At 39.4% G+C, this 24,806-nt stretch overlaps 1 protein-coding gene across 1 annotated transcript; it reads left to right on the top strand.

Annotated features, from left to right (window-relative positions):
- The first annotated feature begins 910 nt into the window (after positions 1-910).
- Positions 911-4,273, top strand: LOC306644937 (ubiquitin carboxyl-terminal hydrolase 10-like). Its single transcript, XM_079112176.1, has 2 exons — positions 911-1,098; positions 1,137-4,273. The coding sequence occupies exons 1-2, from the start codon at positions 1,004-1,006 to the stop codon at positions 3,439-3,441; spliced, it is 2,400 nt and encodes a 799-aa protein (XP_078968302.1). The 5' UTR covers positions 911-1,003; the 3' UTR covers positions 3,442-4,273.
- Positions 4,274-24,806: the final 20,533 nt, after the last annotated feature.

Genomic DNA, 24,806 nt, shown 5'->3' with positions numbered 1-24,806 from the left:
AACAAGGAAGAGGAGACAGTGAACATCCGTGGGTCCCTAGTTGCATTTTTTTTCCCAAGTCATTTATAGGAACCCAACCAAGAGGGTCAGGGTACACCTGTTTCCTACAACACTGGACTCAACTTTGTATGAGATGCAAACAAGGAAATAGGGATGGATAATGAAAATAGGGAAGATGTGTGTGTGTGCAAACTTGATTTTTTAAAAATAGGTGCACTCTTGGCTTAAGAGAGCAACAATAAACTAGTGGGACAAAAGAGAGATAAGCCTTCCCCAGCAGTCTTTCTACATAACCATCTCATCATGGGCAGGCTGCAGGAAGAGCCATGACTCAGTATTATTGTGTCATTAACAGTAGAATCTGGCTGAAGTACAGAATCCAAAGATCATCAATTGCCTTCTGGAATCACTATATCCATTTAAGTGTTTTCCTCAACTTGGGTACAATTGACATTTGGGTCCAGAAAATTCTTTGGAGAGTGGAGACTGCTATGCAGTGTATGTTTGGTGACATCCCTGACCCAAACCCACTAGACGTCAAGAGTGCACCCTTCTTGAATTGTGAAAACCAAAGATATCCCTAGACATTGGAAATGTCCCTGGCCAAATCATCTCTGACAGAGAATCCCTGGTTTGTAGAAAAGCTTCCATTTTCATGCTGTGCCTGCCTCAAACTGGGCAGAATGTCTACTGTGTGAAATCACTGACTGTGGTTATTGGGTTTATACTCCTGGATAACCAAATACTCATGGCTACTACCCATACAGAGCTGAAATTTGATAGGTGAGAAGATAGGTGAATGGATGGATGGATGGATGGATGAATGGATGGATGTCTCAACAACTAGATATGATTTAAGAATCAACCAGGGCCCCGCCCCGGCGCGGCAGTGCGCAGGCGCGGCGGCCGCTGCGAGCGTGGACGTGCGGCGAGAAGATGGCGGCGGCGGGGGACGCGGCGTGAGGCGCCGGAGCAGCGCCGAGTCCCATTGAAACGGGCCGCCATGGCCCTCCGCAACCCGCAGTATATTTTTGGAGATTTTAGCCCTGATGAATTCAATCAGTTCTTTGTGACTCCTCGCTCTTCAGTTGAGATGCTGTTGGAGCTGTTGCATCCTCCATCTTGTGGCCAGGAAGAACTCTGCTCCCTCCATATAGTGGAACAGCTCTGTGCGGCACACAGGCTGCAGATGAACTGCCTGATGGACAAGAATATCAGAGAATTGAGTTTGGTGTTAATGAAGTAATTGAATCCAATGAGACTTTGCCGAGAACCCCCAGCTACAGTATTTCAAGCACATTGAATCCTCAGGCTCCTGAATTTATCCTTGGTTGTACAACTTCCAGAAAGACCCCCGATGGCATCGATAAAGAGGTGAACTACAGCTCTGTTGACTGCCAGTGCCCGGTCTCTGCCCTCACTTTGCATAGCGGTTCTAATGTGGAGACAGAAGTTTTGGAAAACGATGGTGTCTCCAGTGGTCTTGGACAAAGGGAGCGTAAAAAGAAGAAGAAACGGCCACCTGGGTATTACAGCTACTTGAAAGACGGGGGTGAGGAGAATGTTTCCACAGCAGCCCTGGTCAATGGCCACACTACTTCTGCAGGCCCCACCTGCGTGGGTGCTGAGGATGCAGGATTTCTGGGTGATGTGCTCCCACCTGTTACGCCCAGGACTTGTGGCAGCCCTCAGAACTCCATGGACTTCATCAGTGACACTATGCCTGACGGTCCTTTCTCTGGAGCACTGGACGGAGATGCCAGGACTGCTGGGCAGCCTGAGAGCTGCCATGGGACTGATTTTGAGCAGCCTTGCCTCCCTGCAGGCAGCCTGCTAAGGACAGCTGTGGCTCAGCCGTACGCTGGTACTGATACTACTGAAAACCTGGGAGTTGCAAATGGACAAATACTTGAAGCCTCCGGTGAGGGCATGACTGCCAATGGGGTGGAGTTGCACACCGTGGAAAGCATAGACTCGGACCCAGCGAAGCCTGAGAGCGTGTCACCTCCTACCGACAGCACAGTCTCTGCACCTGGCACCATTCCTGTTAGCCAGCCTGCCAAGTCTTGGGCCAGCCTCTTCCACGATTCTAAGCCCTCTTCCTCCTCACCTGTGGCCTATGTGGAAACCAAGTGTTCTCCTCCTATTCCATCTCCCCTCGTCTCTGAAAAGCAGGTTGAAGTCAAAGAAGGGCTTGTTCCAGTTTCAGAGGATCCTGCAGCCATAAAGATCGCAGAGTTACTGGAGAATGTAACCTTGATACATAAACCAGTGTCATTGCAACCCCGTGGGCTGATCAATAAAGGAAACTGGTGCTACATTAATGCTACCCTGCAGGCGTTGGTCGCTTGCCCTCCGATGTATCACCTGATGAAGTTTCTTCCTCTGTACTCAAAAGTGCAAAGGCCTTGTACGTCAACGCCTATGATAGACAGCTTTGTTCGACTGATGAATGAGTTCACTAATATGCCAGTACCTCCAAAACCCCGGCAAGCTCTTGGGGATAAAGTCACAAGGGACATTCGCCCTGGAGCTGCCTTTGAGCCCACATACATTTATAGACTTCTGACGGTGATCAAGTCGAGCCTGTCTGAAAAGGGTCGACAGGAAGATGCCGAGGAATACTTGGGCTTTATTCTGAATGGACTTCACGAGGAAATGCTGAGCCTCAAGAAGCTTCTCTCGCCAAATGATGAAAAACTTACAGTTTCCAATGGGCCCAGAAGCCACTTGGCAGACGACGAGGAGCAGGAGGAGCAAGGCGGAGGAAGCGAGGAGGAATGGGAACAAGTGGGCCCCCGGAATAAGTCTTCCGTCACCCGCCAGGCAGATTTCGTTCAGACTCCAATCACTGGCATTTTTGGTGGACACATCAGGTCTGTGGTTTACCAGCAGAGTTCAAAAGAATCTGCCACTCTCCAGCCATTCTTCACACTGCAGTTGGATATCCAGTCTGACAAGATACGCACAGTCCAGGATGCACTGGAAAGCTTGGTGGCAAGAGAGTCTGTCCAAGGTTATACCACAAAAACCAAACAAGAGGTTGAGATAAGTCGGAGAGTGACTCTGGAAAAACTCCCTCCTGTCCTTGTCCTGCACCTGAAACGATTTGTTTACGAGAAGACTGGTGGGTGTCAGAAGCTGATCAAAAACATTGACTATCCTGTGGACCTGGAGATCAGTAAAGAACTGCTTTCTCCAGGAGTTAAAAATAAGAATTTTAAATGCCACAGAACCTATAGGCTCTTTGCAGTTGTCTATCATCACGGCAGCAGTGCGACCGGTGGCCATTACACTACGGACGTCTTCCAGATTGGTCTGAACGGCTGGCTGCGCATCGACGACCAGACGGTCAAGGTGGTCACCCAGTACCAGGTGGTGAAGCCAGCTGCTGAGCGCACAGCCTACCTCCTGTACTACCGCCGAGTGGACCTGCTCTGACCCTCTGTGCGTGTGTGTGTGCCTGATGCCCGCTTTTAGAACACCAGTCTCACTCACTTCCTGCCTCTCTTTAGTGGCTCTTTAGAGAGAAACTCTCTCCCTTTTGCGAAAATGGGCTCAAATGAAAAGGAGAAGCCTTGGGGTTTGTGCGCAGCGTAGCTCGTGTTGACTCCTAACTTCCAAATCAAAACCGTTCGGTGGAAACAGACTGTCGCTTGATTTTAAAAAATACACAAAACCCCATATTTCTGAAATAATGCTGATTCCTGAGATAAGAAAGGGGAACTTGCATTTGATTCCCAGTCTAATTGCTTAGTAGAATAAATTCTGCACCAGCAACCTTGTAAATTTGTGAAAATGAATTTTATCTTTCCTTAAAAAATAAATTTTTTAATCCATGACACTTTCCTCCCCCACCCTTTAGTTTTTGATAAAAATGAGCCAGTTATCAGAGAAGAAATAGTTCTTACTTCAGAAGAAAAATAAACATAAAAAATAAGTTGCTGGTTCCTAACAGGAAAAGTACATTTTAATAATTGTGCGATGAGAAACTGCTTACGTACACATTGCCGATCAATACTTGAGGTTAAGATGTTAGTCTATATAGATGGGTGATTATAACTTTATTGCCATTAAAAGATTTCAAATCGCATTCATGCTTCTGTGTACCCGTGGTGAAGAATGGGCAAGCGACCAAGACCGGCACTCCCGAGGCTGCTCTGTCGGCTCTGCTGTCCGCTCCTCTGTACTGCCGCCTCCCTCCTTGTACACAGTTCAGTGATACCTAGGAGTATAAAGTCTCGCCCATCAATAAAAATCACAAAGTTGGTTTAGAAAAAAAAAAAAAAGAATCAACCAGTGTTAAAATGAAGAGTCACCCAACCTACTTTCTTTCTAGCCAATCACAGGAGGTAAAAGAAACCTTGTTTGAAGAAGCTAAAGTAGGCTGTCATTAGATTCTGTTTACCTGGTGGGGGTGGGGGTAATATCTATTGAAAGTATGATAGACTTTTGGAAATACACAGCAACAAGTCATATTAAACTTCTAAATATTAGACTGTTTTAGAGTCAAATGAAGGGGTTGATCAAAAGATCCTATGTTATGTTTCGTAGTCTCTGAGAGTGAACCAAGTATTGTAGATGAGGTGTCCCCCAAAAGCTCCTGTGTTAATATAGGAGGTGAAATGATCAGATTATGAGAACTGTAACATAATCAGTGGATTAATCCATCTAATGTATAAATAATTTGATTTGAATGGATTACTGAATGAACTGTGGATAGGTGGGGTGTGACTGGAGGAAGTGGTTCACTGAGGATGTGTCCTCAGGGATTACATATTTTGGACCTGGCTTCTCCTGCTTTCTCTCTCCACTTCCTGATCATCACAAACTGAGCAGCTTTCTCTGTCATGCCCTTCTGCCATTATGCTTCGTCATCGTCTCAGGCCCAGAGCAATGGAGTTGGCTGACCATAGACTCAAACTCTGAAACTGTAACTCCAAAATAAAATTTTCCTCCTCTACATTGTTCTTGGTAGGTATTTTGGCCACAGTAATGAAAAACTGACTCACATACCAGGTATGGTCAATTCTGGGTCTTTGTGGTAGTTAAGTTATTTAGAGCCTCAGCAAATACTAACTTAGCAAGTACTGAACTTTGGATACAAAAGAAAATAGGAGGTTGGGTTCCTGAGCACCTCTGGTCACATTTCATCAGTTCTAATAGCACTTACATTCTAGAGTTTCATCTGCCAACTTCCTATAGGACAAACCAGTCTCATCACTCTTCCACATAACCTTTGCATGGAACTTAACAGACATTTGACAAAACTTACCTTGCCTGAAAGTTTAACATTTTTTAATGCCTTATTGCCTTTTAAAACATATAAACCAGTCAGCCCAATAAATTTCTTGGGCCTCAGCCTCCCAATAATGCTGTCCATTATGCTTTCTAAAATGTGTCATCATCTCATAAATCCACAAATTTAGCCAATCTTTCTTCTTTTCTATAGATTGATCATACACAACAGGGGTTACTTTAGGACTTTCAGGAGCAGCCTCATACCCAGCTTAGCAAATTCCCTCTTCTTTTTTGGACATACAGGATTGTTGATTCATTACCATTGAACTCATAGCCAACAGTGTTATAAATCAGCACTGAACAGTGTTCCATGCAGCATGTATTTTCTCTGTAAGGCACATCACACCATCCTGTGCTCAGGAGCTCTAAACTGCACTTCAGCACTACACCTGGGAGCCATTTTAAATAGTGACATAATCAACAAAAAGCACAAAAAATGCAAATGACACAGTACTAAGCAGATCCTGCAAAAATACTTGTTTATAGTATGAGAATGAAGCAAGAGGACAGTTCCTGGCCCTGTTGGACCTCTGCTAGGAACATGCACATAAGATGATTCAAAGTTTTTGGCTCCTAGTTTTTGGCTCCTAAGTGACCATGAAAGTAACAAGAGTATTGATTTTTAGGTCACAAATTCTAATGACTATGCAAATTTACAAACACAGAATCCATGAATAAAGAGAATTGATGGTATCTTTTTTGTTTAATTGGAACTATTTTTCTTATTTGAGATTTTTTTCAGATTTTGAATTTCGTCTAAATCTACAATGACTCAACCACAGGATTAGGAATATTGCTTCTGAGAAAGACCCATTTGCTGATGAGAAAGTCCAATTTCCAACTGGGGAAATTTACTTGAGTCCCAGTCTTTTCAGCTTAACACTATCACTTAAAAATACACCTATCACTTAAAAAAATAAATCCAATACCCATCTGGGTTGAAGGAAAAGAGTTACTTATGATTTTATAGAAAATGGAACCATGTAATGTAAATTCCAAAAAGGTCAGATGATGCTACATAAGACATTTTTGTTTCTTTTTCTTACATGAAAGGAATTACATGGAAACTTTTTCCCTTCTATTCCTCTATGTCCAAAATTGAAGGCATACTATTCTATATGGTCCATCACATCTTCCTAACTAAAAAAAACAGTCATGCTACTTTTATTCCATTCTTGGCCATGTGGAAAACTAAGTCTTATGTGCTGAATGACTCCACAAAACAGGATGAATAAAACTGATACAGCAGCCTCTAATTCTAGGGAGAGGAAGAGTGTTCCATCGAAGGACTCACATTTTTTTTGTTTGCTATTATCATTCTTTCAATTAAATTAAGCATGCATTCACAGGGTTAGCTACTACACAATCTGATTCTTCCATAGAAGAATAAAAAAAATTTAAAAACAACTTTTTTTATGAAAAAATCAGCAATAGCTTCTTTCTCCAGGAGAAGAATCCCTTTTTTCATCCAAAAATGTGGATTTGCATATGTAATAATTTGTATTTGTACAGAAACCTTAAACGTTTATTCAGATATGAAATCAATCTTGATACCTTGTCTTTATGGGTCTTATTCACTATCACATCCCTGATGCACTCAGGGCCTAGTGCAAAATAGGTGTTTCAAAATATGTGGTTGAACATTTGTTTGATTGAAAAGGGAAAGAGGAAAGTGAATGAATATTTGTTGAGCACCTAATATAATATTATGTCCGTCGTTTTTCCATTTATTTTTCATAAGTCTGATTTTGAATTTCATTCTACAGATCAGAAACCAAGGCTCAGAGGCACTTTGTAATTGCCCATGTCACTCCATCAGACATGAGTAGTTGCCAGCTTGCCTTCCATCCTCCTCCTTTGTTTCAAGTATATCACTCCCCCACCCTCACAAACTTCACAGGAGGGTAATCCAAGTTCATGTTTTAAGTGTGAATCCTGATTAACATAGGAAAATCAGGGTAGATATGCACCCTTTGTCAGTGTTCCATTTGGGGGTTGACATGTGACTCTGTTCTGGCCAAGGAGAGGGGAGGCCAGGTCTGCTGGGCATTGAACTTTCTGGAATAGGATTTGAACTCGGAAAAGAACAGTGGAAAAAGACAGAATCTCCAGGCTTGATGATTCCTCTGGGGGTGATGTGATGCCAGGAATAATAAGCACAGTTATCTTGACAAAGAGGAGAGACAGAAGTGGAGTCCCTGAGAACAAGGCTGAGCCACTGAATTAACTATTCTGGAAGTTCCTCACCTCTGGCCTTGTCAGGTTGAAAGGTAAGTTTCCATATTGTTTTAGACATTTAGAGGGAGAGTATTATTTTTGGATAAAGAATATAACTAAAAAGTGACAAACCCAGATTTCATCCCAGGTCTAACCCCAAAGCCTGTCTACTTTCCATTGTATTTCACCTATCTTTCGAAACTGCATTGTTTAAAACATAGGAAGGAGATTTCTGAGTCCTACAATGCATGGCTATTGTTGAAAACCACTCACCTGTCCACTCTGCCACATTCTTCATGAATTTGAAAACAGACCAACCCACTGCATAAGTATACATGGAGTAAGCTCCAAGTAAGATTTAAATACATTCTAATTCAATTTTTTTCCTTCTAATTGTTCTTATCTTTCCATATAAACTTAAGTGCTCTTAGGGCAGTGCCCATGACTTATTTTTCTATAAATCTCTATTTTTCAGGTTACTTTTCTGTGCTGAATTAACTTAAACAGCAAATGGTGAAATTCTGGTCCCTGTAACCAAACCACAAGAAGGGTGGAGCTGGATTCATGCATGAATGGACCCAGGAGTGGTTTGCAACTGGGACACAGGGCTCTGCAGCTTACATACAGAGCTTTTGATGAAATGTTAAATCCCCAGGTTTCTCTGCTTAACTGGAAACATGACTGCTATCCACTTGTAAGGCATTGTAGCATAGCTCCTGACAAGTGTAAAAAGACTCTTTTCCTTCAGCTTCTGCAGAAACATTTTTGAGAACATCCCAGATTGACTGAGCATAAGTGGTGAGACCATCCCTGGACCAGTCGCTACGGATAGGGTACCATGACTGATCCTGGGCTGTGTCTATTCTTATGTTCTGAAGGGTAGGTATGCTAAAAGAAAAGATTCTAGAGGTAAAGACAAGAACAGGTCCATTCTTCCAGAGTTTCCTTGCAAGCTCCCAGTCTGTGGTGAGTAAATAGTAGTCACTCTGCAAATACCTAGAGAACTTATGAACATAAACTAGTTTCTCAGGGATCACAAATGAACTCACACACAATGCACTCTTATTGAGCTCTTTCCCAATTTCAGAACTCAATACACACACCATGGAAAGAGCCCCAGCACCCATATCTCAGAGTTAAGAACTTTTTATTTACAACCCTTTCACTCATACTCCCTATCTTGATGATTATCAGGGAGCCTGGCCATTTCACTCCCACAAGGTAAACTCACACATATCAACCTTCTCAACAGCATGTGGCCTCAGATCTGGTGGCATGCTTGTTTCTACCTTCTTGGGATGGAGAATTCTCCCTTTTGGGCCATAGTGTGCCAAACTTTTCTTCATAGCTCACCCAGATTTGTGTACTGTGCAACTTGAGTACACAAGGTACTCAGGCTGACCTTGACAACATCTCATAGACATTGACCCTTCAGCTGGACTGTCTCTTTGGCAAATGCAAGAGAGAGGAGGAAGGCAGGAAGCTACTTACTCCCTTTTCTTCTTTCCACAAACTAGTAAATACTGTGAACAGTGACATATTAGAAACTAACATTTCTTAGTTCAATTTCCACATGACCTTTATTAGTCTGGGTAATGATGTGAGAATTTTCAACCAAACAATGCTCATAATAGCCTAAAACAATTTTGAGAGAAGAAGTTTGTTGGGGGTTCTTAAAGGAGATTTTTGGTTTGTTTATATACTTTATGTAAGGATCACGCATGTATTTCATAATTTGAAAAATGATTTGTAGTATGGTACTGGGCATTGAACCCAGAGCCTTTTACATGCTGGGCAAGTGCTCTACCACTGAGCTACATCCCCAAACCTCTTTAATTTTATTTTGAGATAGGGTCTTGCCCAGGCTGGCTTCAAACTTGCGATCATCTTACTTCAGCCTCCTGAATAGCTGGGATCCCCGTGTGTGACTTGAAAAACAATTATTATTAATAAGGTTGGTTTGTCCTTCACTGAAATGCCTACCAATGAAACAGGAGAGAATAATGCCACTGTTGATATGAAGATGATCTTTGACTTCAGATCCTTGTTGTTTAGCTCCAGAATTACTCTCTGAAAATTTTGCTGCCAGAAAAAAAAAAAAAAACTAAGAAGTTTAAAAAAAAAAAAAAAAAAAAATATATATATATATATATATATATATTCCATGGTATGTATATTGAATCCTGAAATTGGGAAAGAGCTCAGAGAATGTGTGTGTGTGTGTGTGTGTGTGTGTGTGTGTGTGTATATGCACATATATATACACATATATATACACATATATTTACGTGTGTATATATATGAATACATATATATTCATCCATTTTGAGAGTATGTTTACCTTGTTATATATATGTTTTTACTCACACACACACACACACACACACACATATATATATATATATATATATATATATATATATATATATAAAATCTGTGAAGCCTTATATAGATCAAGATTAGGGACATTTCTAGCACACCTCAGGTTTCCTTCATGCCCCTCTCAGTCAATCACTTTTCACTTTATAACTTCTGTACTGACAGCTACTACAACAAATTTGTTTTTTCTTGTTCTTGAATGTATGATCAGTTTGAGTCTTATACCTAGCTTCTTTTGCTCAATATATGTCTTTAAGATCTAGCCATGTCATTTCGGGCAGCGGTAATTTTTTAAAAATTACTGTGTAGAGTCCATTGCATGAATACCCAACCATTTACCCAATCTACCCATTTACCCAAAATACCTGACAAGCACCACTTAGAGAAGGAAAATTTTATTTTAGGCTCATGGTTTCATCCATGGTTGGCTAGCTCCATTACTCTGGACCTGAGTAGCACATCATCATGGCAGAAGAATGTGGTGGAAGGAAGAAAGCTGCTCACCTCATGGTAGCTGAGAAGTGGGGGGAGAGAGAGAGAAGCCATGGATAAGAAATAATACCCAAAGGCAGACCCCTGGTGAACTGTTTCCTCCAGCTATGCCCCACCTACTAATTATCCAAATTATCAACCTATCTAATGGATTAATTAACTGATGAAGTAACAGCTCCATGGTCTAGATCATTGGCACCTCTGAACCTTGATGCATTGGGGACCATGCTTTCAAAATACAAGCCTTTTAAGTGACATTAAAAGTTCAAACTAAAACACTAATATTGATGGACATTTGGATTGTTTCCAGTTTTGGAGTCATTATGAATAAATTTGCTATGAACATACTTGTGAACACTAGAAAAAGTTTTTAGCAATTGGTTAAGAAAAGAAACAGTGGCTACTAACTCAGTGTTAGAGTACTTGCCTAGCATATGCAAGGACCTGGGCTTGATCCACAACAGTGCAAGAAAGGAAGGAAGGAGAGAGGGAAAGAAGGAAGGAAGGAAGGAAGGAAGGAAGGAAGGAAGGAAGGAAGGAAGAGAGGGAGGAAGGGAAAAGAAAAGAAAGAAAACAAGTTCTCAGGCACGGTGGAAAACTGAAATTTGATTCATCCTTTGAGATTTGGAGCAAATATGACCCCCAAGAACCAAGGAGTTCTTTACCTCCTCCCACCCCACTGAATATCTGTGATTTAAAAAAAAAATTTCCATTTCCATTTGTTGTCCACCATCTCCTCATCCGAAAAGATGATGAAAATGAAACATTTCTTGGGTTTCATCCAGAAAATCATTGTGTGTATATTTTCATGTTAACATATACATGCTTTTTTTTTTAATACAAAAGAAATTACAAAGTATTCTGCACCTTGTTCTTTTCATTTTTGCTATCAGCATAATGCATCATTGTTTTAAAGGACCTCGAAGTATGGTTGGATCATAATTTATTTAGAGTATCTTTAGTTAAAGGGCATTTAGTTTGTTTCCAGTCTTTTCCTATAACAGATGACAGTGCAGTGAATATCTTTGTATATTTTGGAAAAAAATTTGAAACATATCCATGGAATTGCTAGAAATAATAACAGACTTACTAGTATCTGCTTGCTATTTATTTAATTATTATTTATTTTTGCAGTACTGGAAGTTGAACTCAGGGGTGCTCTACCCCTCAGCTATGTTCCCAACACTTTTTAATTTTTATTTTGAGACAGTGTCTGCCTAAATTTCTGAGGTTGGCCTTGAACTTGCTGCAGTCTCCCAAGTTGCTGGGATTTCAGGCATACACCCTTTGCATGGCCAGTATCTCCTTTTCGAATGTTGAAAAATACTGCCAAATTGTACTGTTATAACGGCCCACAAAAGTATATGATAGCACCTGTTTCCTACACAATAAGCAATGTCAAGTACCATCATACTTTAAAATATTTGCTAGTCATCTAGTAGAAAAAAACAACAATGACTTGATGTCCTATCTTCTTCCTTCCTCCCTCCCTCCTTCCTCTTCATAGGTATGTTCCTTCATTGGCCAAGCAGACTCATTGAGGGGGTAATAAAGCAGAAGTAGCCTGATGCCTGGCCTCCCATGCTTCATAGGCTTGTAGAGATGAAGAACTCTCCCAGGTAGTGACTGGTCATCCTGGGCTTGAGTTTCACCTGGATGAAGGCCTTACCGTTTTAGATGCCCACCATTTCCAGCAGGATGCTCCCGTCCCAAGGTGCAACTTCTCTACCTCTGGCTTCTCCTTGGGTGGCACCTCGTCTTTTCCTTGACTTTGAGCAGAAAACATGGCTTCCCCTTCAGGCCTGGTTCAGCCTGTGCTGCTGCCCCTCCCTGTGCATCAGAGGCTCTGTGGATGGTCCCCCAGCTTGTGGAGGCCTAGGCTGCCCCTGGGTACTTGGGAAGGTTCAGTTCCTGCTGCTCCATTTCCTCCCACGTGCTAACTCCACAAAAGGCTGTGTAGCTTCAATTATGAGTGAGACTTAAGCTTCTTTTGCTTTGCACTATTTTTGTAAACTCCTTTGTTATAACTGCTGCCCATTTTTGAATTAGGTTCCTTCCCACTTGATATCCTATTGCTTAAAGTCTAGTCTTGAGATGTGCTTGAATTACTTATCATGAAATTTTTTGAGCTTGAATTTCAAAATCTGAATAGTCAGTATGTTTTGAACCATTTTTTGTTCTATTTTGTTTTAAATTTATGTAAAATCTTTTTGGTACAAGAAAGTACCTAATATTTTTTAGTGTATACGGAGACTCATTTCTCTGTAATCATTGTCAAAATTGCTTTTCTTCCCTTTTTTCTTCTCTTTCCTGACTTTAATTTTTATTTATTAATTTATGAAGTACACATTTAACATGGAATAGTACATAAGGCATTCCCTCATGGAGCAATGTTTCAGTTGAGACAGGGCTATGAGAAATTCAATGAATTTACCCTCAAGTTCTGTGGTCATTTGCAATTCCATTAATCCTGCAATTACCCCCACCCCATCCATTTTACCTTCCATGGTGGGCCCTAAGTAATACTGGACTAGGAGCCTTTCAATCACTTCTCTATTATTTCCTGGTAGTGAGAATTCTTTCAAGTATTGCCTCTCAGTATAAGTATTGGTCTTTCATAAAGATAAGACAAAAGTTCAGCTATAGGAATTTGACCCCAAGGCAGTTTGCATTTGATAAACCTAACTATACAAACACAGGGAACAGGCTAAATAAATCCATTCATACATATGATAAAATGTTCAGCAATCATTAATATGATAGAATAGACCAGGGTCTTCAAAGTGTGCTCCCCAGGCCAGCAGCATTAAAAGCACATTGAAACACAAATTCTCTGAGTATGTAGCTAAGAGGTAGTGTGCTCTCTAAAGTGCAAGAGGCCATGGGTTCATTGGAGTGGGGGAAGCAAATTCTCACAGCCCACCCCAGAATTACTGACCAAGAAACTCAGTGGGTAGAGGCAATAATTTGTGCTTTATCAAGCTCATCCCATGGTTCTGATGTGGCCTTAAATTTGGAAAAGACAAACATTTATTAACATGAAAAAGGAGGTCTACAACATAATGAGTTCAATAAAAGCAGACTGCAGAAGAGTATGAGCAATGTGATCCCAGTTTTGAGATTCTATATGTACATATAAATGTATAGAAATAGATTTGTAAAAGTGTACAACCATAGAAATGAAAAGTTGTACCCCATTTGTGTACAATGAATCAAAATGCAGTCTGTAAAAATAAAAAGATTTTAATTAAAAAAATAATAAAAAAAGAAAATTTTGACAAGACTTATCACTAGATAGAAATTTGCAAATGATTTTTTTTTCCTTTCTTTAAGCTTTCCTTTTGTACTTTCGAATGTTTCTACAGTGAATAACAATTGCTTATGCAATTTTAAGGAAGAGTGAAATAAATACTCTTGTGCCTGTGAGTCATCCTCCTTGGGGAACCTCTCTCCTCATTTCCACAGTCATTAGCAAACTGGTACCTGCAGAGCACCATTTCTGTTCTGAGTCTCTCAAACAGGCAGAAACACAATTTCTGTCTTGATTTCATAGGTGGAATTTCCAAAAAACACTTTGTCGAATATGTCAAGAGATAAGGGAAGATTTGTACATAAAATATGAGAAACATAAATTTCTCAGGGAGGTTTCAAATCCTAACACTGGTACCCGTTCTCTTGTCTATTTTGCACTTGACTTGGGATGTTTTTATTCAGGTTAACTAGGTTAGATCATGCCATAAAAATTCCCTCATCCAGACTACTTATTTCTGAAGCTTTGGTTTCAGCTTCATATGAAAGGCAGTTTTGGTCTCCTTCCAAGTTCCTGGCAGGACTCTGGTGTCAGACATGATAGATGAACTCATTCCTCTTGCATGACTCTGTCTTACAGGGAGTTTGAGCCTGCACAGATCCTATATGCTTAAATATGCAATTGCTCTGTTATAGGTATAATTCATAGTCACATAGGCCTACAAAAATTCAGGGGTGCAAAAACATAACTTTATTTTGGGCTAACTCAGCTGTAATGTAGATAATGATTTTCATTTCCATCTTAAAGGAACATGCAGTTTTGTTAATTCTATTAATAAATCTCTTAATTTTATTAGTGCAAGTCCAAAAAATTTTTACTTTTTATTCTTCAAGGTTAAACTGGCTACTCCACTAGGGGTATCCCTCCTTCCAGAGTTTTTCTTTCTAGTCTTTCTTATCCTTAATTGTTTCTCAATTCCTGACAGTAATTGAGAATAAAGAGAAAGTCAGTTTACTTCAGGGTCTGGTCTAGTCCTATGCTGGACTCTGGCTCTAGATGTTTCCTTGGCTTTGTACAGTATCCAAGGTGTTTTAAGTGATGGCAGATGTGCAAATGCAGGTCCTACATGGTCCTCGTGGCACTGGGACCCATGCACATGCCAGTGTCACAGTGACATGATGTATTTAAATACTTCAGCAATATGTTGTGATACTTTATATCTGTTACTCAGGTTAAACCAAAATGTTGGAGATAATCTATATTGCCTATTCAAGGAGTGATTGGCTAGTATTAAGCAGAAAGGGTTACATTCCACAGGGGACTTCATCAAACCAACACTTTTCTAATTATCATACTGTCAGAAATGGATGCTATTGGAGAAACTAGTAACTTCGTTAGGCAACTGAGTTACTTAACATGATTATTCTTAGAAATGAGGTTTCATTGTTGATGTTACAGATGTTAAAAATATGAGAACCAGCTGAAAATACCTTGAAGAAGCTCCTTACTCTTGGATGACCTGGGTGTGAGAATTTAGGGATTCCTAAATTCTAAATTTAGGATTCCACAGTAACCTATGTACAACTATTGGTGTAGGAAGATTTCTGGATGACAATTTTAAAGCAGAAATTCTGGCTTCTAAAGTCTTGTCTGCTATCTGTAAACATCACATGCAACATGTGGCTGGATCTCCTGACAGGGTACAGAGTTAGAATTTTATTGTGCTATCAGGAGAATACCAACTCTTTATGACAAGTAATGAATGACTGTCAAATAAACAGTCTGTAGAGGTGGTGGAATTTGATCTAAGATCACTTTCCCTGTTATCTTGTAGTGAGATTACGAAAGCATAACTCGAACTTGTTTAATGGCTACTATTTTCCAGCAAAAGTAATCTAAGAGTTGGGCATGACCAAATTGACTTGGATCAATTCACAATAAACTGTGTTCTTACCTGATTCCCAGTCAAGACAGGGCACTACTATCCTATTCGTGTTTGTCTCTCCATCTTGGTCTAGGATTCCTTGTGAGGTCGTCTGACTGTCTCATGTACCACTCAAGACCAATGCAATCTTACCTTGTACTACTCATAACCTGTGGGGAGCTTGAAAGGAGGGCAACTCTGTCCCCTTTAATATGACAGAAAAGTCAATGTGTATCACATACCATCCCTCCAGACATTTAACAATTTATGCAGGAGTTGAACACTTATAATGGCAAGGAAGAAGTTCCCTCAATCAAATCCTCCAATTGCTAAATAAATATGTCTCAGTAGAGATATTGTTACTTTTGGATAAAAGAAAAAGCCTTCTTTTGCTCAACTATTCCTATCTTCAAATTTTTTTAAGCATTCCTTGATTTTGCCCTTTAAAAGTCAACCATTTAAAAAACATCAAATATTTTTCAAATGTTTCCCAAAAGAAAGTCCTGGTCTGCTTGAGAACTACTGTATTAATGTTTTGCCAACTGTTTAAGAAGTCTCTAGGAGGCTGCAAGGAGCTCTCATAACTGGGGAGGGAGACAAGTGGCGGGGAGGGAGACAAGTGGCTGAAAGGTCCAACTCCCATCCTGATGCAGAACATGCCTCTTTGGCAAAATGAGTTTTCCCAGGTTGCAATGGTATCTTAGTGTTTTTTATAAGTCAAAGTATTTCCACCAATCACTGATTTCCAGTTATCTTTACCCTTGATTATGTCTTTGAAGGTGCTTGGAACTGCCCGAGGTGCTAGATGCCATTTGACATCTAATTAGATATTCTTACTTTATCTCTTCATTGTAGGTCTAGAGCTGTCATTTACATATTTTTGGCTTGTTAGGATGAATCAAAAATGTCCACCAGAGCCAGGCACAGTGGTATATGCCTATATTATAATTCCAGCTACTCGGGAGGCTGAGGTTAGAGGATCACAAGTTCATGTCTAGATACAAAGGACTGGAAATTTAACCTAGTGATAAAGTACCCCTAGGTTTAATCCCCAGTGCCAGGAAAAAAATCATCCCCTAGAACTTTAAAATGAATGGTAAAAATAATTCATATAATTATATACTGTATTGACAATGTTGCTAATGGTTTATTTCATATATATATCTACATATATACACACATATAGGAAATATGTATATGTACTATATATGTATATATATACATATATGTGTGTATATACTGGGTTTTGAAATATTTCAAAGTTGGTATTTGTTATTGAAATATTTGAATTTTTCTTCCTTGTGTGGGTATGTGTATGTAATCAAAATAAATGTTATAGTTGGACCTGTAATTTTCTCCTGAAGTTCCTGTGTTGAAAGCATGGTCCCCACTGTAGCAAGATGTAGAAGTGGAATTTTTAGGTAATGATTGGATCATAAGGGCTCTGACCTCATTGGATTTGATTAATCTACTTGATGCCTTAACCGTAGCTGAATGGACTACTGGAAGGTAGAACCTAGTTAAAGGAAGTAAGTCACTGGGGGCACACCTGGAAAGGGTTTATCTTGTACCTGCTCTCTTCCCCTCCCCACTTCTCTCTCTGTTTCCCAGCCCACGAGCTAACAACTCTTCTCCACCATGTCCTTCCACCATGATTCCTTACTGCAGGCCCAAAGCAACGAAGTCATCTGATCATGAATTCTCTGAAACTATGAGTCAAAGTAAATCTTTCCTCCTCTAAGTTGTTCCTGTCAGGTATTTTGGTCACAGAGGTGAGAAGCTAACTAATACAATAAATATCATTGTGTGTGACAGCACCAAAGTGGTATGTGTATATGTTCCTGGAAGGATGGAACCTTGGAGGAAAGTCTTTGGATGCTTGAGATGAGAGACAGGAACAAATGGGAAGGTGGAGACATGCTGTTATCTGCTCCTCAGCTGAGGCTCAGAGACTAGTCATCATCTAGAGTCCCTATTTACATAAGGAACTTTGGGAGGCTCCATCCAGGTATAAACAAAACATTTCAGGACTTCAGTGAAAACATGCTGCCCAGATTGCAGACTGAGGAATCCCATGTTCCCAGGTGTCTGCATCCCAGTTTTAGCACAGGCTCAGGATGGAAGGTACTGTAGTGCTGTTTGGGCACCTTGAGGTGATGAAATCTTGGGAGCAGCCTCTAGACAGAAAAGCTGACTGAATAGATGCCAGCTAAAGTCATTCTGGCAAGATGTCTCCTCAAGTGGTTTCTTGGCAATTGAAAGGGACAGCACAGATGAATCTGATTGGCCTTGCTACTGAGCTTGGGGAGGCTTCCAGAAGTCTCTGGGTAAAGTTTGAAAGGCAAGTTGAGAACCACAGCTCTTTAGTTGGGGCCCACACAATCAATGAAATGCAGGCATTATCAATGTTACTGTAGCTGAAGACATTACATCAACCACAGTGTTATATTTTCTTAGGCCTTTGAGCCAACTTGTTTAGTAACTGCCAGGGCCACATGAGGGCTTTTGTAAGTCCTAAGCACTTTTTGCTTTTGTGGACTCTTTTTCTCCATTTAAAAAATATTAAAAATCACATTTTATAACTGCTCTAGTATGAATATAGTCCAAGCTGGATTCATTATTATATATTCATTTTTCCCTCTGACTTTAAAAGAAACAAAAATTAAGCAATTTTTATAGGTCTCTAAAAGTATTGTGGGTCCCAGGCACTTTGCCTACTGTGACTAATGGATACGTTGTCCCTGGTAACTGCTTTCCTCTGTTCCCCCCGCCACCCCCCCCAGCACCTTTTCTTTCTCCTCAAAGAAAGAATGGTGTTTCCTGATTTTGTGAGTTCTATCCCAAATTGACCTTTTCACTAAGATGTGATAATTGCATGTAAATTGGCCACGTTTAATCATTTACCCAGTATTTCAGTTTAAGAAAAAAAAAAAGTGCCACGTTCATTAAGTTTTCCTATTATTGATTTCTCAAATGGATTGCTACTTAAAAATGTACTAACTATTCATTCAAAACCATTTTTTCATAAAAACAAGAAGCTATAGTTTTCTATAAGTTCACATATACCAACCCTAAAACCCTGAAGTTGTTTTTCCTAAACCTCAACCCCAGGTTGTTTGTATGGGCTCCGGAACCAGGGATTACAGTTATATGGACTCTAAAATCAAAAAACATCACCATCCACCGAGTCAACACACTTCAGTTTCCTGCCAAGTAACCCTTGAGTACCCACGCACTGTTTACTCCTTACTGGGAGGGTACTGTCAGAAAGTTTGCTCTTAAATTAAGAACAGAACAAAATAAAAACCACTACGTGTTCAGAAAATAAGTTTCCTGAGGCGTTTCTGATTCCTCCTTTTTCCACATTGCTCACATCATTTTGAAAAGAGGTTTTGGGTCTGCACTGGTTTCTTTAGGAATGTCAAGGCCCCAAACTTCATCCAGGCTGACTGCTTTAAAGTCTTTTGAAGAAAAACAAGAGTAGAAGAATATTCTTATGCTCCGCTGGAAGTCTCAATGATGAACCAGCAACCAATGAATTATCGATACAGGGTGCTATATGGAAAGTTTGGTCTTAGTATTTGTATGAACCTTACAAGAACTTTGAAACCCATCAACATCCATCCCTCCTCTAGGGTAAAAGTGTTCATTAAGGACAGTGTGGCAGTTGACCCAATCAACCAAAGGACCTCCTCCTTTGGTCCTAACCTGACAGTCCAATTGCACCTCATACACACTATTTTATGTACCTTGTGCTCCAACCACCTGAAACTTTTCATTATTGCCTAAACACAAGAATGTGCTCTCTTTCTGGGCTAGGAATGTAGCTCAGCAGTAGAATGCCTTCCTAGCATGCACAAGGCCCTGGGTTTTATCCCTAGCCAAAAAAAAAAAAAAAAAAAGTATAGCACATATAATTATAAAAAGCACATAGTACTTAATATCAGTGACACCTAAGTGTATTACTTCTGAATTTACTATAATTTTTAATCCCTATTTTAAAGTGCACCTCTACTTATAAAAAAAGTAGAGTTTACTGTAAAGCAGCAGGCAGTGTGACATTGGCTGCTGCCCCAACCACCTATGTTTACCACACCTCTCAATTGCATCAGGAGCCCACATGCAGTACCTGACCTCCTCTGGCTCTGTGTAGACGTACTCTGATGTTCACACTGAAGAAATCATCTAATGATGCACTGCTCCAAACACATCACTGTTATATGTGCATGTTAGAGGGCAATTCAGGCCTGCTTTAGTCGTCTTTCCATCTGAGCAGAACTCAGGGCCAGAAATCAGCAGACTGACACACATTTCCTGTGTTTTCAGGAAAGAGAGAACCAGGCTGTCCCACATGTAAAACAAAAATATAACAATGTAGGAGACATGGCTGTTGTGACCACCTGTCCCCATTTGCTTGGGACTGAAGCATTGCCTGGGAAATTGGGCTCTGGGTGCTAAAACTTGACAGTCCCAGAAAAACCAGGATGGTCAGTCATTATCTATACTACTTTCAAGAACTTTTCATGAAAAAAAGAAAAATGATAAGGTGAAAGAAAAAAAAAAAAAGAATCAAACCAAAAGAAGAATCAAAACTAAGAGATTATAAATATAGGAGGCTTAGTAAAAGAAATTATAATGAGTATTGAATATATTTATGTGCAAAACTGGAATGAAGCAACTGTGGAAATTGCAATTCAGCACATAATGTGTTTTATAAACCTTAACGATGTAAATATAGCAAATACTGGAAAGTGGAGAGAGGGAGGGAGTCAGGAGGCCATTACTATTTCCTTTTTCTTTCATAGTAGGAAGTAAATTGATTCTGTCTAGAATTACAAGTAGCAAAAAAAAAAAAAAAAAAAAAAAGGAAAGAAAGAAAAGAAAAAGAAGAAGAAGAAATCCATAATGACTTCAACTTTTAATGACTGTTTTTACTGATCCTCAGAAGAATCTCCTAGGAATGAACACAACTTATTATTAAGAAACATTTACTTGAAGCTGCACTCAGATTTCTTTTACTCCTTTTGAAGAAACATTAAATTATAGTCCTTTATCTTAAAGTATGTGATTGTATATCCTTCTTTTAACTTTCTTTTCTGTTTATTTAGCTAGCCACAGTAATTTTGAGAATAGTGGTTACTAAATATTGAGATTGCTTGTTTCTGTGTTTGGATTTGTGAGGAGGGTAAGTTGTTTCTGTGTCTTTCCAGTATTTTTCAATTAAAAATCACTGTGGGGACTAGGGGCATAAGCACAGTGGTGCAGTGTGTGCTCAGCAGACATGAGAACCTGAGTTCAATCCCCGACACCAAGAATGAACTAAAATAAAAAAACACTGTGATGCTTAATTTTATATGCCAACTTGGCTAGGCCACAGTCCACAGTCCACAGTCCACAGTCCAACTGGTCAAATATTATTCTAGATATTTCTGGAAAGAAATTTCTTCTTTTTTTTCTTTTTTGTTTTTGGTGTTGGGAATTGAACCCAGTGGTGCTTTACTACTGAGCTATATCCCCAGCCCTCTTTATTTTTTGTTTTGAGACGGTGTCTTGCTAAGTTACTTATGGCTTTGCTGAGTTGCTGAGGCTGTCCTCAACTTGAACTTGTGATCCTCCCACCTCAGCCTCCCAAGCTGCTGGGAATATAGATATGTGCCAGCGTGTCTGGCTGAGAAGGAGTATTTTGAAGATTAACATTTAAATCAGTAGACTTTTAGTAAAGAAGAAGGAATTCTGCCAGCAGATTGTTTCTGGCTTAAAACTGCAGTTTTCCTCTGGATCTCCTGCCTACTGGTTTACCCTGCAGATTTTGAACTTGCCAGCTTCCACAACTTCGTGTGTGTGTGTATCCATATAGCACACATAACTAAATGTGTACTTTTAGAGTCAGTGATCTCTTGATGCAGCAGGGAGTGTGTGTGCGTTTATATACATATGTGTTTGTCTGGTGAGTATAGGCACTTAACAGCCATTTGTAGTTTCTATAGAAACAATTTTATTATTATATTTTATAAAAAGTTAAATCTCTAATATAATAAAACAGATCCAGTGATATTTAGAAAAAATAACCAAGGGGAACTTCCATCAGTCCCTTCCATACTGGTTGGAGGTAGGGCTGAGAGTCAAATCCATGAATGACTGACTCAAGTATTTACCTCCTTTCCAGAAGCTACCATGGTTCCTGTATCATTATAGACTACATTAGGATATAGAAGCACTAAATATCTGGAGAATACAGAATAGGGTGGTTTTGTAGAATCACTTAGGAGGAAAGAAATGGTGAAGCATTTGTAGGCAGTGATTAGTGTTAAAATGGTAAAATTTTGTTATGTGTATTTTAGCCAAATGAAGAGGAGTGGAAGCAAAAGGAAGAGAAGGGGAGGGAAGGTAAAAAGGGCAGAAAGGGAAACGAGTTTTAGATTGATAAGTGTGAGACTAAACACGAATTTGTAAAAATTGTTCTGCTTTTCCTGAAATTGTTCCACTGCTGATGTGATATATGCTAAAAAGCAACCATAAAGAGTCCTATCAAGTAACAAAAAGCAAAAAGAACCTCTGGTGACAGCATTTCTTGCCACACCCCTGCTTCCGGGTTGGTCAGGAGGCTGGGCAGGTTAGCTGTGCTTGACCACTGCAGAAACTTTGGATTTGAACTTCAGCAGACTGCTCCTGGAAGCTGCCAAGCCAGCAGCATCATCTGGAACTAGGCCCACATTGTTATTTCACTCACTTTTCCATTAAAAACCAAGACAAAATAAAAATGTTCCAGGCACCTGGGTCCCATGCGTTAGAACTGACATCAGCAAACTTTTCCTGGCAAGGTGCCCATCTGAGAGGTGGGAGAGGAGGGGCAGGATTCACACACTGGGCCATTTAAGAGATAGATACCAATGCTGAAGCAGCTTATACGGTAGCCCAGTCAGAAGAATCCAGAAGAGCAGGGTCCTGATCCAGCTGCCTTAGACCTTCCCTGGCCTCACAGCATGTGCCACCAACCCCTGCCTTGTCCTCACACCTTATCCCTTGGCCCCCCATGACAGTCAGATAGGACATCTTTACCTGATGGCCTCTTCCCTCATTACTCCCCCCAGTGTGGAGAGGATAAGACTGGGTATACACTTTTTTTTTTTTTTTACAGTTTTCAGAAAGCTATTTATTTATTTTTTTAAGTTATTAAAATCTTTTTTATTTTTACAGACTGCATTTTAACACAATCTTTTTATTTGCCCTTTTTAAATTATAATAAACTAAGCATAATATAAAAATCACCATTTTAACCATTTTTAAGTATACATTTCAGTGGCATTAAGTATAATCATAATATTGTACTCACACAGTCATTTAATTCAGGGGACATTTTGAAGGTAATTTTCCTCAACCTTTTTTTTTTTTTAATTTTCAGAAGAACAGTATAATAAGCAGGGATTTACCTAGGTTCTCATTTGTTAGCATTTTCCGTTTCTTTGTCACTCTCTCCCTGTTTCAGTGCATATACTAGTTTGTTTTTGCTGAAGCATTTGCGATTAAGTTACGATGTCATGATAACAAGTCACTGGTAAGTGCTTCTCTGCGTATGTATTAATCCTCTTTGTGTTTCGTTATAACAAAATACCTAAGGCTGAGTACTTTCTGAAGAAGAGGATTATTAAGCTCACAGTTCTGAAGGTTCAAGTGAATGGTGTCAGTTTTTGACAATTATAAATAAAGATGTTATAAACATTTGTTTACAGGTTGTTTTAGTGTGTGTATGTGAACATAATCCACCTTCCTTGGGTAAATACCTGAAAATTGTTTCTTTTTTTTCAAAGTGGCTGTACTATTTTATATTCCCACTAGTTAAAGTCTCATCAGCACTTAATATTATCACTTAAAATTCAACAAAAAACAACAGCAATTCATATAGGTATATAGTGGTATATCACTGTAGCTTTAATTTCCATTTCTCTAATGCCTAATAATTTTAGCATCCTCTCATGTATGTATTTGCCATTTGTATATCTTTATTTTTCTTTCTTTCTTTCTTTCTTTTTTTTTTTTTTTTGGTAGTACTGGAATAAAACCTAAACCTCATGCATGCTAGCAAGAGCTTTTTCACTGATCTACATCCTCAGCCATGTATATCTTCATCAAAGATCTTATTCAAATACTTTACTCATGTTCTTATCATTTTTACCAGTTTTAACTATTCTTTCCATATTCTGGATACAAGTTCTTTGTGTCCTATGAGTTTAGATAATATGTTCTTCAAAGCCTGTGGATTATCTTTTCAATCTCCCTATGTTGTCTTTCGTGAAGGAAAAGATTTGAATCTTTGACAAAAAAAATTAATTTATCATTTTTTTCTTTCATTAATTTATTTCTGGTGTCATATCTAAGAAGTCTTTTTATAGCCCAAGTTCACAAAGATTTTCTCCTGTGTTTGCTTCAAGAGGTTCTGTTTGGTTCCATTTAGATCTGGATGGGTTCTCAGTTAATTTTTGTATTGAGTGAGGTGTAGATTGAGGTGCAGGTTTTTGCACACAGATGTCTGATTTTTTAGCACCATGTCTTGAATTACCTTTGTCCTTCAGTCAAAGTTAGTAGAAGTAATTTGCGTGGCTTTGCTTCTGGATTTTTTATTCTGTTGCTTGATCTCTGTGTCTATTATCTCACTGGTACCATACTATTTTATTTTCTATAGTCAGTCTTGAAGTCAGGTAGGATGAGTCTCTCAACTTTGTTTTCTTTTTTTCAAAATTGCTTTAGTTAGAGTTGGGCACAGTGACACAGGCCTATGATCCCAGCAACCAGGGAGGCTGAAGAATAAGGATCTCAAGCTTAAGGCCAGTCTCTATAACTTATCAAGACCTTGTCTCAAAGTAAAAAATAAAAAGAACTTGGGAGTTAGCTCAGTGGTAGTGAATTCCTGAGTTCAATCCCCACTTACTCCGCCCACCGCTAAAAGTGGTTTAGCCTACTTCCTTTGTCTTTCACATAATTTTTAGCATCAACTTCTTAATATGCATGTAAAATCTTTGTGGAATTTTGACCGAGATTGTGTTTAAACAATAGGTCCATTTGGAGAGAATTCACACAGTAGCAATACTGAATTCTTCCAACTCATGAACACTCTTTTTTTTCCCCAGTACTGGGAATAAAACCCAGGTGTGCTCATTATTTTTCCCCCATAGCTTTATTGAAGTAAAATTGAAGTACAATGAAATGTACATATTTAAAGTATGCAATTTGATCAGTTTTGACAAG

The sequence above is a fragment of the Sciurus vulgaris genome (assembly GCF_902686455.1).
Source record: "Sciurus vulgaris genome assembly, chromosome: 15".
Classification (NCBI taxonomy): Eukaryota; Metazoa; Chordata; class Mammalia; order Rodentia; family Sciuridae; genus Sciurus; species Sciurus vulgaris.
The sequence above is the reverse complement of the archived record's forward strand: the minus strand, read 5'-3'. Positions and strand labels throughout refer to the sequence as shown.

Coding starts and splice junctions, on each gene's coding strand:
- LOC306644937 (XM_079112176.1), top strand. CDS start 1,004: ATGGCCCTCCGCAACCCGCAGTATATTTTTGGAGATTTTAGCCCTGAT. Junction 1,099..1,136: donor CGCTCTTCAGTTGAGATGCT/GTTGGAGCTGTT, acceptor GTGGCCAGGAAG/AACTCTGCTCCCTCCATATA.